Source organism: Sinocyclocheilus anshuiensis, unplaced genomic scaffold, assembly GCF_001515605.1.
Source record: "Sinocyclocheilus anshuiensis isolate Anshui unplaced genomic scaffold, SAMN03320099.WGS_v1.1 scaffold728, whole genome shotgun sequence".
Lineage (NCBI taxonomy): Eukaryota > Metazoa > Chordata > Actinopteri > Cypriniformes > Cyprinidae > Sinocyclocheilus > Sinocyclocheilus anshuiensis.
This window is the reverse complement of record NW_015555767.1, coordinates 588607-604569: the sequence shown is the minus strand read 5'-3', so window position 1 is coordinate 604569 and position 15963 is coordinate 588607. Positions and strand designations below refer to the sequence as shown.

At 36.0% G+C, this 15963-nt stretch overlaps 2 protein-coding genes and 1 long non-coding RNA gene across 3 annotated transcripts in view; 2 read left to right on the top strand and 1 right to left on the bottom strand.

Annotated features, from left to right (window-relative positions):
* LOC107674231 (protein Dok-7-like) overlaps nt 1-705 on the top strand; it is a 22445-nt gene extending 21740 nt beyond the window's left edge. Inside the window, exon 11 of the mRNA XM_016468148.1 lies at nt 509-705. Coding sequence (XP_016323634.1) covers nt 509-648 — 140 coding nt within the window. The 3' untranslated portion in view covers nt 649-705. The remainder of the gene's footprint in view (nt 1-508) is intronic.
* A 1391-nt stretch (nt 706-2096) lies between these two features.
* Nucleotides 2097-6119, bottom strand: LOC107674255 (alpha-2-macroglobulin receptor-associated protein-like). The gene is made up of 8 exons (XM_016468187.1): nt 5820-6119; nt 5461-5605; nt 5107-5237; nt 4867-4987; nt 3516-3671; nt 3339-3421; nt 3007-3183; nt 2097-2827 (listed from the first exon to the last, which is right to left on the bottom strand). Exons 1-8 carry the CDS (start codon nt 5979-5981, stop codon nt 2759-2761), a joined length of 1044 nt encoding a protein of 347 aa, XP_016323673.1. The 5' UTR covers nt 5982-6119; the 3' UTR covers nt 2097-2758.
* Nucleotides 6120-9562: 3443 nt separating this feature from the next.
* LOC107674206 (uncharacterized) overlaps nt 9563-15963 on the top strand; it is a 6705-nt gene continuing 304 nt past the window's right edge. Inside the window, exons 1-2 of the long non-coding RNA XR_001632490.1 lie at nt 9563-9855; nt 10802-10808. This is a non-coding gene — a long non-coding RNA (uncharacterized LOC107674206). The remainder of the gene's footprint in view (nt 9856-10801; nt 10809-15963) is intronic.

The following is a 15963-nucleotide window of genomic DNA, read 5'->3' as shown; positions in this document are numbered from 1 at the left end:
CTTTCCCAAGGCAGACGAACTTAGAGTGGTTACAATCATCCGGGTTTAAATCGTGCTCAAATTGATTTGATTTTGACGCAATATTTACACTGAAGCTCGCAGACGGCTATGGTAAGGAGCATGACATTTCCCAACCAGGCACTGAGTGCTGCCAATCACAACACACACTGGCCCAGCTAACCAATCACAGCACATTTCGTCTTTCAGAAGGCGGGCCTTCATTTGATACAGGAACTATTCGAGCCGTTCATGCCAGACTGGGGGGAGAGGTGTTGTAATAATGTAAATTATTTAATATATATATAATTTTTTCGAACAACCTAGTATGAGAGCCTGTTCTAGTACACCCCCAAAACAAAATCAAGACTTTGTAAAAGAGCATAATAGGACCCCTTTAAGGGAAGTGCAACTGGTGTGGCCGCACCAGCCCTGCGGCAAATGAACAGAGCTTGCACATTTGAAAAAATAAGTTGCTAATAAATGTTTTTTTTTTATTGTTTGTAAACAGCGGTCGGCTCCAGTACTAAATACGCCCACATTGACATCACTGCGACGGAGACTGCACAGAGGGTGGGAGCCCAGCATGCTCAGGGCCGAGAGGAGAGACTACAGGAACTAGAACAGAAGAGGAGAGGAACACTCACCTGAACATATAACAAAGTAGAGTCAAAACGTCTGAGACAACATTGAAAAAATTTCATTTAAACCTGGATTTTAAACCTAGTTCTTGCATTTTATTTATTTATTTTTTAAAGAAAAATGTATATATTTAATATAAAATATTTTAAGATGCGGTCATATTTTTAGGTCACTTTTGTGAATTATGAGCACATTTTTCATTACAATTTTTTCATTTTCTTGCATCTACTGAAGTACAAAATGTGGATCATCAGGTTTTACACAAATTTTTGGAGTTCATGCAACTCCATGCCATTTGTCATTTTTAAATCAACGAAGACACCAAATATTAAGAAATTATTAAATTCATATGCATTTTTCAGTTCAATGTTTGTTTTTCTCAAATTATGCTGAAAAAAAGAGAAATGCAAAGTAGAATAATTTTTGGTAGGTGTCTCAGACTGCACTGTATATCAGTGGTTCTCAACCTGGGGTCCAGGGCCCACTACGGGGCCTCAGTATGAGTCAAATATATTGAACTTAAAATTGATAAAACTTAAAATATTAATGTTAAAAAAATGTTAAAACGAATCCAAAATGAGGAATGGGAAAAGAACACATACAACCAAGATATAAACTGAAATATATAGGAGGGCCTTCAAATATTTGGTTGGACATCGGCCTTCAGTTGAAAACTGCTGTACAGTATATGCTAATTGTATTTCTGCATTGTAATCTATGTGCAACTTTGTGGATGAATGTATTATTTTCCATCATTAAAATTTGCATGGAATTAGAAAGGATATAAATATGAAAGCAGACCCTAGATGCATCAACTTTGACTGTTGACTGTAAATATATATTTTCTTTTGTAACCAATTTTGTTCTGTACATTTAAACATTTAATAAGAAACAATTTTTTTTTCAAATATTTTCAGAAATTTCTATATTCACTACAGCAGTATTAATAAAAATGATACATCAGTGACTAGTGCTGCTCATCCTTTAAATGCTTGATGCAACATCACACTATGGCAGCTCAGCATAGCAACCATTCGACATCATGTCATAAAAAACACAGGTCTTGAGCAGTTTGTTTTATTATGAAATGTGTAACATGAAATGAGCAGAATGTGTACAAAAGCGATCCTATTATTTATTTTGACATTCCTGATAATTCATTACAATGCTGGATTATCATATTTTTATCAATATGAAGATTAAATCACAAACTAGTTAGTAGTAACAGTGCCAAAGATTTAAGAATGAGTGCGTAGTTTATATTAGAATTTTTGTGACAAACGTCTAAATGATGGAACTGTTTAAACTGAGGATGTTGATTCAAGTCTACCTTGGGACAACACTGTCAATCATGGTAATGGACTTTGTATTCAATGCTATTTAGAGATTCAGTCAATATAATGGTTGACTCGAGGTCTGCCTTGCCAAATCCAGCTATTTAAGTGCTTGAGCGTAGCTTTTTTTTTTTTTTGGTCTTTCTCCATTGCATTTGAGCCTTTTCAGCCTGTTCCACTGAAGCACACCTTTTTCCTGAATCTGTCAAGTTTAGCTGTTATCAAAATATTAAATCAAGCCTGTTTAGGGGTGGCACCGTTGTTCATGAATGGGTATTATTGAGCTTAAATCTTAGGATGCTCAGGACTGGGGTATAAAAAAAACAGGAGGATTATTGAAATGAAAGCTTTAACAGTTTACACTGAAAACTTTGAGCTGTTTTCATGTCTGTGTGCTCATGTTGTGAAGGAATGTTAAATTCTTTTCTACACATATTTCAGTGTGCATTTGTTTGTTTAGCAACTATTATTAAATATAAATAATTGAGCCACAAACAAATTTGGCCAAAATTAATAGAATGCTTGTTGCCATTTACTGTACAAGCATAAAACGGGAAAGGAGCAACAAAAGCAGAACTCATCACTACTCGGTACCATTTAAAAATAATTTACCCCATAGCCTAGCTTCCCAATGAAAATGTTCAATTCATGTACAATGTGCCCTACCTTTAAAAGCCTGGTCCATCTGTGTTGGATAACATTTTAGAACACAGCATATGCGACCTCTGAACGATTATAGCTAACAGTAGTCCTGTCATGGGGACAAAAAAAAAAAAAAAAGGTACTCAGAGTTCATTGTGTTGCAGTCCATTTTGGGAAATCTTATTCGTCAAGTCCTGCAAGTGTTTCTTCATCTAAAAAAAAAAAAGAAAAAAAAAGTGACAGCATTATTACAGATTCGCACTCCATAACCCTTACATTCTTCTTAATGACGATGCTAAAAGAAATGATATGTTTATGATATGCCTGAAAATATCCACAAAGTATGACCACCAAAAAATTTGTTTTTCTGAAACCCATTTTGCAGCTCTACCTTGTATCCCATTTCTCGTGCTTTCTCAGCAAGAGCATTGTATTTCTCTTTGTTTCTCATTGTGTGTTCTTTGTCTCCCAGGGCCTCCACATGCTTCAGTTTCTGATGAGACAGTTCCAGCTGCTCCTGATAGTGCTGGTGCTTCTCAACCTTTGTTTCAAAGTGTCTAAGTTCCTCCTAAACGAGAGAAGAAGGGAAAAAAACAAGACTCCAGATAAGCAAATAGAATCTAATATTTTGGGGGAAAAAAGGCAGTGCATATTAAAACTAAACTGAAATGCAATATAGCTGTGCAGTAATAATCTGAATGTTCTGACACAAGTAAAGCTTACTTTAAGAGAGTCAAGTTCGACTTCAGTGAGATTAGATCTTTTTGCCATCTCCCAAAGTTCTATGACTCGTGGCTCCTTAAATTCTGCCATAGACAAAGATATGAGAGATAGAGCATTAGAAAGCCATGCGGCAATTCAATTATTAAACACGGATTCAACCTTAGCAAGGGTCCCCACCACTGTCAGCACCGTAACCCTCATGGGTGATCTTGCGGAGTCGTTCAAAGCCCTGGTTAAGGCCCCTCATTCTCTGCTTCAGATCTGCATGCTTCTGATGGAGAACATGTTCCTTCATGTCACCCTCCAGAGGACTGATTACGTTCTTATGGATCTCTTATGGAAAGAACAGTGCAAGAGACATTTATTGATCAGGTTCTGAAAGTTGACTGTGAGAATCTGCACAGGAGGTTAAAATTTAAACAGTCCAATTATTAAACTACTGGGGTGCATTTCCCAAAAGCATCTTTAGCCAACTATGGTCACAAGTTCCGTTATTACAACATAGGTAATAATGAACATCCGCAAACACGTGTGGTTGAAACTCCTGTTCTCAAACTGTGGTTAGAAATATAGTTTATGACGTGGAGATTCATTTTATATATTTAATTCTAGTTAAATAAAAAATATATACATATATATATATATATACACACACACACACACATTTCATTCATATATAATTTACTGTTAAAAATCAGTGCCATGTTTGAAGAGTGCGCATGTGCATAAATGCGTAAAGGAATCCTGACGTATGACGTAACAGTGAACAAGTCTAGTGAATTAGTCTTTAGATGCCATGTTTGTTATATCAATATTTCAGAAAAATTATGAAAGCTGCAGACTGAATGAATCACAAGTATACAGGAGTAAACTGTGAACAACAAGAACCTAATATTAATTATTATTATCTCAAATCAATTAATTAGCAGAGTTTATTACTCCATCACCTGCATTTGTGACATTATTAATGAGAGTCCTTTATTGTTAAACCAACGTGATTCAAACAACTGAGGTGTAACCATGCTACTATGGTTTCGGGACTAGCTAGCTCCAATGATACATCACACTACAGCATACAATCAACCTAAAAAACCTTGGAAATTCTCGTGAAGAAATGTGTTAATCAACACTGGCAAAAAGACTTATTAGAAATTCTGCCTTGTATAGCCTTTTAAGGATTTAGTATTTTCTTAGAACTGAATGCTAGATAACACTTTAGCATAGGGAACACATATTCAATATAAATTAACAGGTTTTTTTCCCTCAATAAAACTCTTGCTGCTTATTAATAAGGTAGTTGTTAAGTTTAGGTATGGGGTAGGATTAAGGGATCTACAATATGGTCATGCAAAATAAGGCATTAATATGTGCTTTATAAGTACTAATAAACAGCCATTATGCTATTAATATGCATGCTAATAAGCAACTAGTTAATAGTGAGAATTGCTCCTTAAAATGAAGTGTTACCGAATGCTATTAGAGATCCTATGTTATGTAATCTTGGCACTAAACACGACCAAACTCTAACCTTCGGTCCGGCTGACAGTGTCCATGACAATGTTATACTCATTGATTTTGTCTTTGTGGTGATGGAATTCTCTCTGCAAGGTCTGGAGCTCCTCGTCAGAGAACTTTCCAGAAGTCTTGGCCTGAGGATCAAAGGTCAAAGAGAATGTTTAAGCAAAGTTAGTAATAAGTGAACAAGTCTGTAAGCCTGCAAATGAGTAACACATTCACACTCCAGTAGTTGTTCTGTCCCATGAGTTACCTTGTTCCACAGCTTGTCCAGCCTCGGGTCATCAAATGTATCTCCATCTTTAACATCATGATCTTTCAGTCTGTTACTGTCCAGTGCCCGGGTGTCTTTTTTCCCATCCATTCCATACTTTGCTAGAATAACTGTGCAAAGAAATATATTTATTATAATAAAGTTATAGAAAGTTGAAGTCATTTTAGTTACCACTTTGCTACATATCATAAAAACAATAACATTTTCTATTCAATATGTCCCATCCCAACTTCCAGTAGCAATAGGAAATGCATCACCATAGAGAATAAAACGAGTTCTTAATGTCATAACCCATGAAAACTCAGTCTACCAAACAAAACAGTCAAATCCTACTATTAAAATTGCGTCTGAGCTTGGCTTCTCTTTCTCCATCCTCATCCAACCCTTCTGCTTTAATTTTTTTCCACTGAAGTTCATCTTTCTCCTGGATCTTCAAGTCACTGTGCAGTTCTGAGAGCCGCACCGGTGCAAGCTGCATCTAAAGCAGGAGATGGTGATGGACAGTTACAGTGAGGAACATTATAATGTTCAAAAGAAAGCATATTATAAAATCTGAGCAGTCATGAAATACTATAGAGTAAGATTTAAACACAATGATAAAAGGACAATCAGAATATCCTATTACATTAGCCAAAATTAATTATTGTATATTTATAATATACTGTATATTTTTAATCTGTCACATTACTTACTCTTATCGCCTTTTCCCAAACCTGGTTTAGTTTGGCAATCCTGAATTCCACCTGATTGTTGTTTTTATCAGATGCCTTTTGTTCATTAATTTCTTTTGAATACTTGCCCGCCGTTGCTCCGATAACAAACAAAGAAATCAAAATTGTAAGCTGCATTTTCATTCTGACACACAAGAAGCGAATTAGTTACAAAAGGTATTAAAGTATGTAATGTTTTCTAGAGCATCTGCAGCGCTATTCAGGAAGCGTTTCGAGAATCATATGGCGTTCACATGATTGAACGTCCAGCTGCGCATTGCATCATGGGTCTTGTAGTTTTCAATTAGACGTGCGCGCTATGGAGCGAGCGTCTCGACGTATAAAGACTTCAAATCCCACGAAGCGCTGCTTGCTCGTTACCTAGTAACATCGCGTAAAGATGCTTTGAGCAAATGAGATCGAACCACGCACTGGGAATGAAGGGAAGCCTGCCCACTTGCTGCCATCTGCTTATTGAAACTGCCCACAAGATTAGATTTTAAATCTCATTAAATCTCAAGCGCAGATATCCCAAAAGTCTAATATTAATTTTCAATTCCTGAGTGTTCATCATGAAATCTGTTGGATTTCAAATAAAATAAATAAAATCCAATGCCTGGGAAGCAAAATTCACCCATTATTGTCAGCTCTTAACAGGGTTACTAGAGGTGTGAACACTTTTGCAATCTGTCTTGCTCAAGCCTGCTACCTGTACTGCAATTTGTCTTTTCCAATTTTCCCAATTAGAATGCGATAGTACTAACTGCTTTCCAATATTGGAGATAATACAATGATTGATATAGAAAACAAGATTGAGATTCCTCATAAATGCTACTATAAAATGCCTGAATTATCAGGACACTACATGTTTGTATGTTTGTGCCACCAGCGCTATCCCTATTGTAGGATTAAACCTCAAAAATGAAACCCAATAGGCTACAGGGTATTTAATAACACATCTTTGTCTTACAATAACAAAGTACACTACTTAATCCTCATTGCTTGGTTAACCCATTTACTTTGATGATAAAATAATTGGATACATTTATGAAACACTGATTGTTATAAATTTGTGGAACAACAACTTAAAGTGTTACTGAAGGAGAGCTTGGGACTTTTTCAATTTTTCTAAACTTTGTGCTTGTACAACATACTTGTATCTGTTGGTCATTCTTGTTATCCCTATTACATTAGAAAACATTACATTATCTAACCAAATTGACATAAAATCAATAAAGCCTGTAATATCTATCCAAGGTGTCATCACCTTCATAACACCAGCTCTCTGAGGGACCTTTTGTACACAAATTCATATTGATTGACTCCTCTCTCTTTTACAGTCTATCCTGTTCTATGTTGACATTGCAAACGCTCGCTTAAACACACACACACACGTTTCCATGTTTTATGGGGACATTCCATTGAGGTATAAATTTGTATACTTTACAAACGGTAAGATTTTCAAAAATCTTAATTCTGTATGATTTATAAGCTTGTTTCCTCATGATGACCAAAAAATCTCCTCACAAGGTCAAAATTTACTGGTATTACCATCCTTGTGGGGATATTTGGTCCCCATAATGTAGGGAATACCTGGTGCTGGGTGGGACACACACACACACACACACACACACACACACACACACCTTAAACATATGATAAAGAAAACAACAGAGGCAATTATACGAGATACATGCAGTACCAGAAATTCATTATATTTGGCATATTATATTATATTCTGTTTGGAATATTTAATTTAGACATAATAAGCAAACCGCTTGAAAAACACTTACTCATGCAAACAATTACAAAGTGATTAAAAATGTAGCCTACTTCAAGATATGTTAAGGACAGTCACTCCCTAGTGAAAAAAAGTATACTTTATTGTATTTGTAATATATTACCTGTTTTAATAGTACATTACAAATATACTAACAAAAAATGTACTCTCTTTAAATATACTGTATAAAACAGACACTATATAAATGTTGAGGATATATTTAGCTGAACATCTCTAAAAAAATGTTCCTCCACGCAAACTCTTTAGCTAAAACAATCTGCTTGTGGTGGATGCAGAAGATGCCCCATCCTCACACTCATAATTTCAAAGAATGTTCCATCACTTAACTGTACAACAGAATTGTTATATCATTATAAATTGTATGGCGAAATAAAGCTGAAAAACAACAATTGGCATTGATATCTGTATAAAGCTGCAGAAGTAGTTCCTCAGAAATCAGCTTTTAGTCTCTTTCAATATTGCTTGGAAGTGGAATGACATACAGTTTGTCTTTAGACGTAATAATTACACATTTACACTTGAGTGATTGAGGATGGACAGCAAATACATTATGAGACACTATATAAATGTTGAGGATATATTTAGCTGAACATCTCTAAAAATTGTTCCTCCACGCAAGCTCTTCAGCTAAAGCAATCTGTTTGTGGTGGATGCAGAAGATGCCCCATCCTCACACTTGAAAGCCACCAGGGTCATAATTTCACAGAATGTTCCATCACTTAACTGTACAACAGAATTGATCCTCTTTTAAAGAGTCGTGTTATTACAGGAATGATAAAGAACACTGCTCACTGAGAAAAAAAAATGTAATGCTGTTCACTTTATTTAAACAATTCCTTTTGATTTAACACCATTATATCAGGTTTCCCATTCAAACACGACTGCATCATGTTGAACAGACTTGAAACAACTTTTTTCTTTTAAATAATGTTTTTGGAGAAAATATGTTTGTATAGAGTATAGGGCTATAGGTTATTATAAATAATTAAAAGCTAATCAAATAAATACATAAACAATAGTAAATATATTTATATTTTTATATTTATATATATTTACTAATATTTACTATATTTCACTGGGGGAAAATATTAATTTAATTTACTACATAATTTCAAAGAATGTTCGATCACTTAACTGTACAACAGAATTGTTTCTCTTTTAAAGAGTCGTGTTATTACAGGAATAATAAAGAACACTGCTCACTGAGAAAAAAAAAATGTAATGCTTTTCACTTTATTTAACAATTCCTTTTGATTTAACACCATTATATCAGGTTTCCCGTTCAAACACGACTGCATCATGTTGAACAGACTTGGTTCATTGGTTCATGCAAATAAAGTTCTGTCAACATATTCTCCAGCGTCTCCTCGTCCCTCGTGTGTGTGTGCAATGTGACAGCTACATTTAAAGAAACAAATTTAGTTGACTAATTTTCAGCTTTTTTTTTTTAATGTAGCTAAAATAAATTGTTTGCAACATACCTTAAAACATTATTTTTAAATCCTTTTTTTTTCAGTGTACATGCGTCTTTCATATAAAGCCTACATTAAGCCTTTTTATGTAATAACTTTTACTTATGGTAAAATATATATTTTTAGTGTGTTTCCTAAAAAGATTCAAAAACCGCGCCCGTTATCTAGTCAGTCCCGTGACGTCAGCCCGTCCAATCACAGCTGAGCTGAGCTCACTCAAAGAAGTTGAACAACAGATCTTGGAAGACATGTGAAAATTACTACACGTTTTTGAAAAGTACTACAGGGTTTTAAATGGGCACAGGTCCTACTGAATAAACACTACTCTGATCCTTCACACCTTTATTTTCATTTATGAAAATATAAATATGTCTTTCCACACAAGGGTTTTCCACAAAAAAATTTTTATGATTTGTTGTGGAATATACTAATACTTTTTTTAATGCATTTAGAAAAAGGAGCCTGAGCAGGTGCAGAAGGCAGCAGTCCCCATCATTGCTGCTGAGGAGGAAGAGGAAATGTCACGAGGGAACCCACTGGATGTTTTGATTGTCTTTGAAGACGGAGAGGTGATGTCAACCAAGTCTAGGGTCAGTGCACTGCTGCTGTTTTTGCACTTTATGCCCTCATTTAGAGTACACTAACTTCTCAAAGCAGCTTTACAGAAAATGCATGTGTCTACATTACAATTTAGCCTGACCTGTACTATAAATACTATTCTTTTCAACTTGAATAGTGTTGTATCGTGATTTAAAGTGATGCTATATTGGGTGTACTCACTTCTGTTGTATACTGTATGTTTGACTAATACACTGGAAGCAATATTGACGTGACATACTGATACAATTCCTCACCGCTAATCATGATGTTCATTCTATTAAGTAGTACGGGTTTAATACAGGAGATTTATAGTCTGATGTAGTAAAAAGAAAAAGTTGTATGAACATGCCCTCTGACCTTACCTTTTTTACTTTAACAAATGCTGTTCTTGTGGCGTTTCCACACACAAGTACATCTGATGTGTAAGCGGCCATCAGGCGCAAGTGTAATTCTTTATAGAATTGCAATTTTTTGTATTGTTTTGTATTGTGTTGTATTGTTTTTGTTTTGTTTTATTGTATTTATACTTTAGTATAATTTAATTACAACTAAAATACACTTAGTACAAAAAATAGTTGTTCCAAAATAGCACACTTCAAGTTAACTAATCATTAACACACTTGACGTATACTGACAATTAGTCTGGCTGCAAGTATACTTTTTTTCAGTAGGGCTTGTTTATAAAATCGCTGAAATTATATGAAGTGGATTTTGTAATGCTTTTCAGGGTACAGTATGAAAAGGCAGTTAAGTAATCAAGGTTGTACCATCTTTGCTCACTGTCACGAGTTTAGTCATTGACCTTTGATTCTACTCAAAAGACCTTTCCGAGGAGCATACAAAAATGTCCCTATAAAAAGTACACAAGCTGCGTCAGTAAAAGCACTTCATATGTTAACACAATATAGCTGCCTGTTGTCTACCCACTTCAAAATAACACTAAAATAGCCATAGACAGGCTCTAAAAGCTGCCAGGGCTGAGCATATCTGCAAATTCATAGAAAATAAACAAAAATCCAAGGTTTTTATTTAGCACAGTGGCCAGATTAACAAATAATCAGACATCACCCAAACTAAATATTCCCTCACAGTTTAGTAGTAATGACTTTATGAATTTCTTAACTGATAAAATTGATAGTATCAGAAATACAACAATAAATGTAGAATCTACAGCGTCTTGTAATTCAGCTTCATTCATTGCACCCAAAGAAAAATTGCAGTGCTTTACAACTATAGGACAGGAAGATCTAAATAATCTTATCACTGCATCTAAACCAATAAAATGTTTATTAGATCTTGTACCAACTAAATTACTGAAAGAGTTGTTACCTGTAGCAGAAGAACCACTTTTGTCTTTAGGTCACGTCCCAAAACCTTACAAGCTGGCGGTTATTAAGCCTCTTATTAAGAAACCACAACTAGATCCAAGTGAACTGGCAAATTACAGATCCATTTCAAATCTTCAGTTTATGTCTAAAAATGTAGAAAAAGTTGTGTCTGCTCAATTGTGCTCCTTCCTGTAAAAAAAATGATATCTATGAAGAATTTCAGGCCCCACCATAGCACAGAAACTGCACTTGTTAAAATTACAAATGACTTGCTTCTTGCGTCAGACAAAGGCTGCATCTCATTACTAGTTTACTTGATCTTAGTGCTGCATTCGACACTATAGATCATGACATACTCATAGATCGATTACAAAACTATACGGGTATTCAAGGGCAGGCCTTAAGATGGTTTAGATCCTACCTGTCTGACCATTATCTCTTTGTTTATTTAAACGGGGAATTATCACAATTAACGGCAGTAAAGTATGGAGTGCCGCAAGGATCTGTCTAAGGCCCTCTGCTATTTTCAATATACATGTTACCCCTTGGTAATAATATTAGAAAATATGGGATTAGTTTCTATTGTTATGTGAATGATACTCACCTATATATTTCAACAAGACCAGTTGAAACTTCTAAATTATCTAAGCTAACAGAGTGTGTTAAAATGTAAAAGTTTGGATGACCAATAATTTTCTCCTATTAAATTTGGATAAGAGATATTACTTATTGGACCAAAAAAACAGAATCTCTTAGATTACAATTTGCATCTAAACGGATATATTGCTACTTCTAATACAGTCAAACATTTGGCTGTTATATTAGACAACAACTTGTCTTTTGAAAATCATATTTCACATTTTACAAAAACAGCATTCTTCCATCGTAGAAACATTGCCAAGCTACAAAACATGTTACCTATTTCTGATGCAGAAAAGCTAGTTTATGCATTCATGACCTCTAGACTGGACTATTGTAATGCACTGCTAGGTGGTTGTCCTGTATCTTCAATAAACAAGCTACAGTTAGTCCAAAATGCAGCTGCTAGAGTCCTTATCAGATCAAGAAAATATGATCATATTACCCCAATTTTACAATCTCTACACTGGCTACCTATTAAGTTCCGTATCAATTCCAAAATATTACTACTTACTTATAATGCCCTAAATGGTTTAGCTCTTGCATACCTAACTAGTCTTTTATCATGCTACAATCCATCACACTCCCTAAGGTCGCAAAACTCTAGACTTTTGGTAGTACCTAGGATAGCAAAGTCCACTAAAGGAGGTAGAGCTTTTTCGCATTTGGCTCCTAAACTCTGGAATAGCCTTCCTTATAACATTTGGGGTTCAGACACACTCTCTCTATTTAAATGTAGATTAAAGAGACATCTCTTTAGCCAAGCATTCACATAATGTATCTCATAACCTTGTACTTCTGTTATATCTGATCAAATTCACATGATCCTTCTTTGCTTGGTTTGAACACATTATAATTTTTTGCTTGGTTTGAACAGCAGCTATGCTAATTTTTCTGTTTGCTTCTCTGTTTCTGCCATAGGATGGGCATCCCGAGGTAACTATGAATTACACAAGCTTCAGTCTGGATCCAACCCTTACAAAGATCTGAGATGATTGAACACCTGAGAAGAGATGATGCCAACCCCTCAGAGGACCTCAGATGATGACAACTCTGATTCAACATACTAAACTACCAAATTTTCTGTGAAGCTGCTTTGCAATGATTTGTATCGTGAAAAGTGCTATACAAATAAGCGCAAATTGAATTGAATTAAATTGTATGAATTAGGCGGTAACACTTTAGAATAATGGTCCGTTGTTAACAAGTAACTATGCAGGAAGTAATAGGTAATACTACATTAACACAACTTAATACTATTAACTAATAGAGAAGCAAGATTAACTAAGCAGTAAGTAGTAGCAAATTTAGGACAAAGGTAGTTCCTTATTAGATATTTGATAATTATTAAATAAAAATATCCTCACTGAGAACTACTTGTGAACTATGACCAGTTAATAAAGAATAACCAATTAATTACTAATCACAACAGTAACATCTTAAAAGTGAACAATTGGGTTCTTTGTGGAAACTAATTTATGAATTTGATATCCCCCAGTATCAATGTATCCCACTCCAAAAGACCTACTGGTAAAATATCACTAGTGCTTCACACAAATGTATGACTGTATAGTATGTCAGATATAAAATATGTTAAATAACTTATTAATTTACTTGTGAGTAATTACTGAGGGTTTTAGTAATTATCAAATATCTAATAAGGACCTACCGTTGTCCTAAATTTGCTACTACTTACTGCTTAGTTAATCTTGCTTCTCTATTAGTTAATAGTATTAAGCTAAGTGTTAATGTAGTACTACCTATTACTTCCTGCATAGTTACTTGTTAACAACGGACCATTATTCTAAAGTGTTACCAATTAGGCCTTTAGATGTTTATGCAGATCATCAAACATCACGCTACTACCCTTTTGGTTATGTTTGAGTTCATTTTTTTATATTTTCATAGACATGTCTTCTAAAAAAGTATATATTCCATGTTCACCGAAGACATCCTTGGACATTGTGTTACAACAGCAAATTTCAGCTGCAGCCACCACACTGAAAAATCCTTAAGAGTGGCCTTTGTTGAGAAGACCTTGATTTGACAAGCCAATTTATCCAAACCAAAACTCTTACTTCTCATGATTATGTTATAATATACTGTGGTGTGAAGGTAAACACTATCATCATCATCATCATCATCATCATCAGAGTTACATGGCTGAAAACATAAGAATAATAAATAGAGACATATCAAGTATTTCTTGATTTGTTTGTATTTATTATCCATCTATGGAACTATGTTTCTACACTCAGACAGTTGCAGTGGTGCTGTGGTTTGCATTTTATCATTTAGTTAATTTGTATAAACAGAGTATTCTGTGCAAGGTCTGTACTCAGCAACAGTGGGGAAATATAGCTTATTATGTAAGCTCATTTGGTTGAATGAAATATAAAAGTAAATCAAACTAATCCATGCCAATTTCATGTTGTTCTAAATTGAACACTTCTCCACCCTAATGTATTTTTTCATGTATAGCATTATTAATGAATACAAGCAAAGGGCACTGAGCAAGGAAACCGGAGCCTAAAGCGATTCCATTACATAAAGTTTGATGCTGTTCTCGGTTTCTCGACCTTTAATGTAGATCGGATTCCATTAACGTGCAGCAAAGATGGTCAAAGGCCTTTGTGTTTTGCTGCTAGAGACGTCTGTGGGCGCATCAAGCCTAATGAATACATTCAATCACAGACAACGGGAACAAACACCGTCATTAAGCGAGCAAACATCACATTTAAGGACGTTCTACTCCATCCATTCATCTTCATTTAAACAGGTCACGGAGGATTCTTCGGACAAGTCGTCCACTTCTTTTTTGAACATTATGACATTATACAGCTGTAAGAGGTGATGGGTGATCACATAGCTATCAGAATACCACACACACCAATGACTACTGCTTTTTAACAGCTTCTCAGTTTTATTTTCCATATCTTTTAGGCAGAATATTCACACAGGGTTTCTAAGATATCAAGCCATAAATATTCTGATGCGACCCTCAGGATAAACCACAAGGCAGATAAGAAACAAAATCTTTGATGTTTTCTTCTGGAGATGAAATGAACCACTATACTGTGTTTTGGAAGATGGTGTCCTTACAAAGCTACCTTAACCAGTTCCCTTTCAAGGGAACTTCGAACTGCGTCCTCTAGGGGTCGCTATGGGGGACACCTTCAGTGTGACCGGTGTCTGAAGCATATATCTAAAAACGACAATCGGTGCATTCCAAACGGGATATATCACCCTCCTAAGGGCACTTCGGAGTGAAAACAATCATAGCAGCTATATTGAAGGGTCGTTCCAAACCGAAGTGCTCAAAATTGGCCATTTCAAAGGGCCCTTCGGAATGAAGGATTTCGAAGGGTACAACTGATGGACACTTCGGGCTCCCATGATCCTTTGCGCAGATTCTTTGCATGATGACGGCGCCTCCGTGTGAGCACGTGATGATGATGCAGAAGGGCACTTCAAGAAAACACCCTTCAACCCTTCGAAGCTCTCACTCCGGAGGGTAAACCCTTTGAAGGGATTAGGGTATAGGGATGAGCCCTTCCGAATGGAACGCAGGGAAAAACATTGGCTGGCGACAGCCTATGACGTCATTATCCTGCGCAATCACAGTATAAAAGTGCACCGGGAGAACACGTCATCCTCTTCTTCGTCTTCACTGACCGTTTGTTTATGTTAGCGTTAAGCTAAACACAACTAGGAGTGCATGTTTCTCACCAGAGGCTTTTCTCTGATACCTGCAGTTTCACACGGCTCGCGTGCTGTGTGTATGTGTGTGGTGAAGAGCAAGCGCGTTCAGCTCTCGAGGGAGTTGGATGCGCTCTGCATTCATTGCTTATTACTTGTGAGGGATAAGCATGAATTGAACGCGCTAGTTTCATGAGGAGGCAGCTTGTGCTCATTGTGATGCATTCGCGGGACTACTGAGGGGGATGTGAGTATTTCACCATTTACCCGAGTTTGTAGATAACGTTTGCATGAGTGCGTTCGCCTCTCACGGGAATAGCGATGCATTCGCGGCAGCAGTTTTCGTTCGCGCTTGATTTCCGAGGTAATCTAGCGGTTGGGTGGAGCGTGTTTAGCTCCCGCGGGAGCTGAATGCAAGCTGCGCGTTGCGTCGCGGTGAGAACATGCAAAGGACCTGATGGGAAATTTCTCCCTATCAGTAATTTCCTTTTGTTTTCATAGGAGTGTATTGTTATGATGAGGTGGCTGAGTTGCTTCGCACCACAGATCTTGCTCCTCGTGCCACTAAGCAGTAGGGCTCTTCGGGC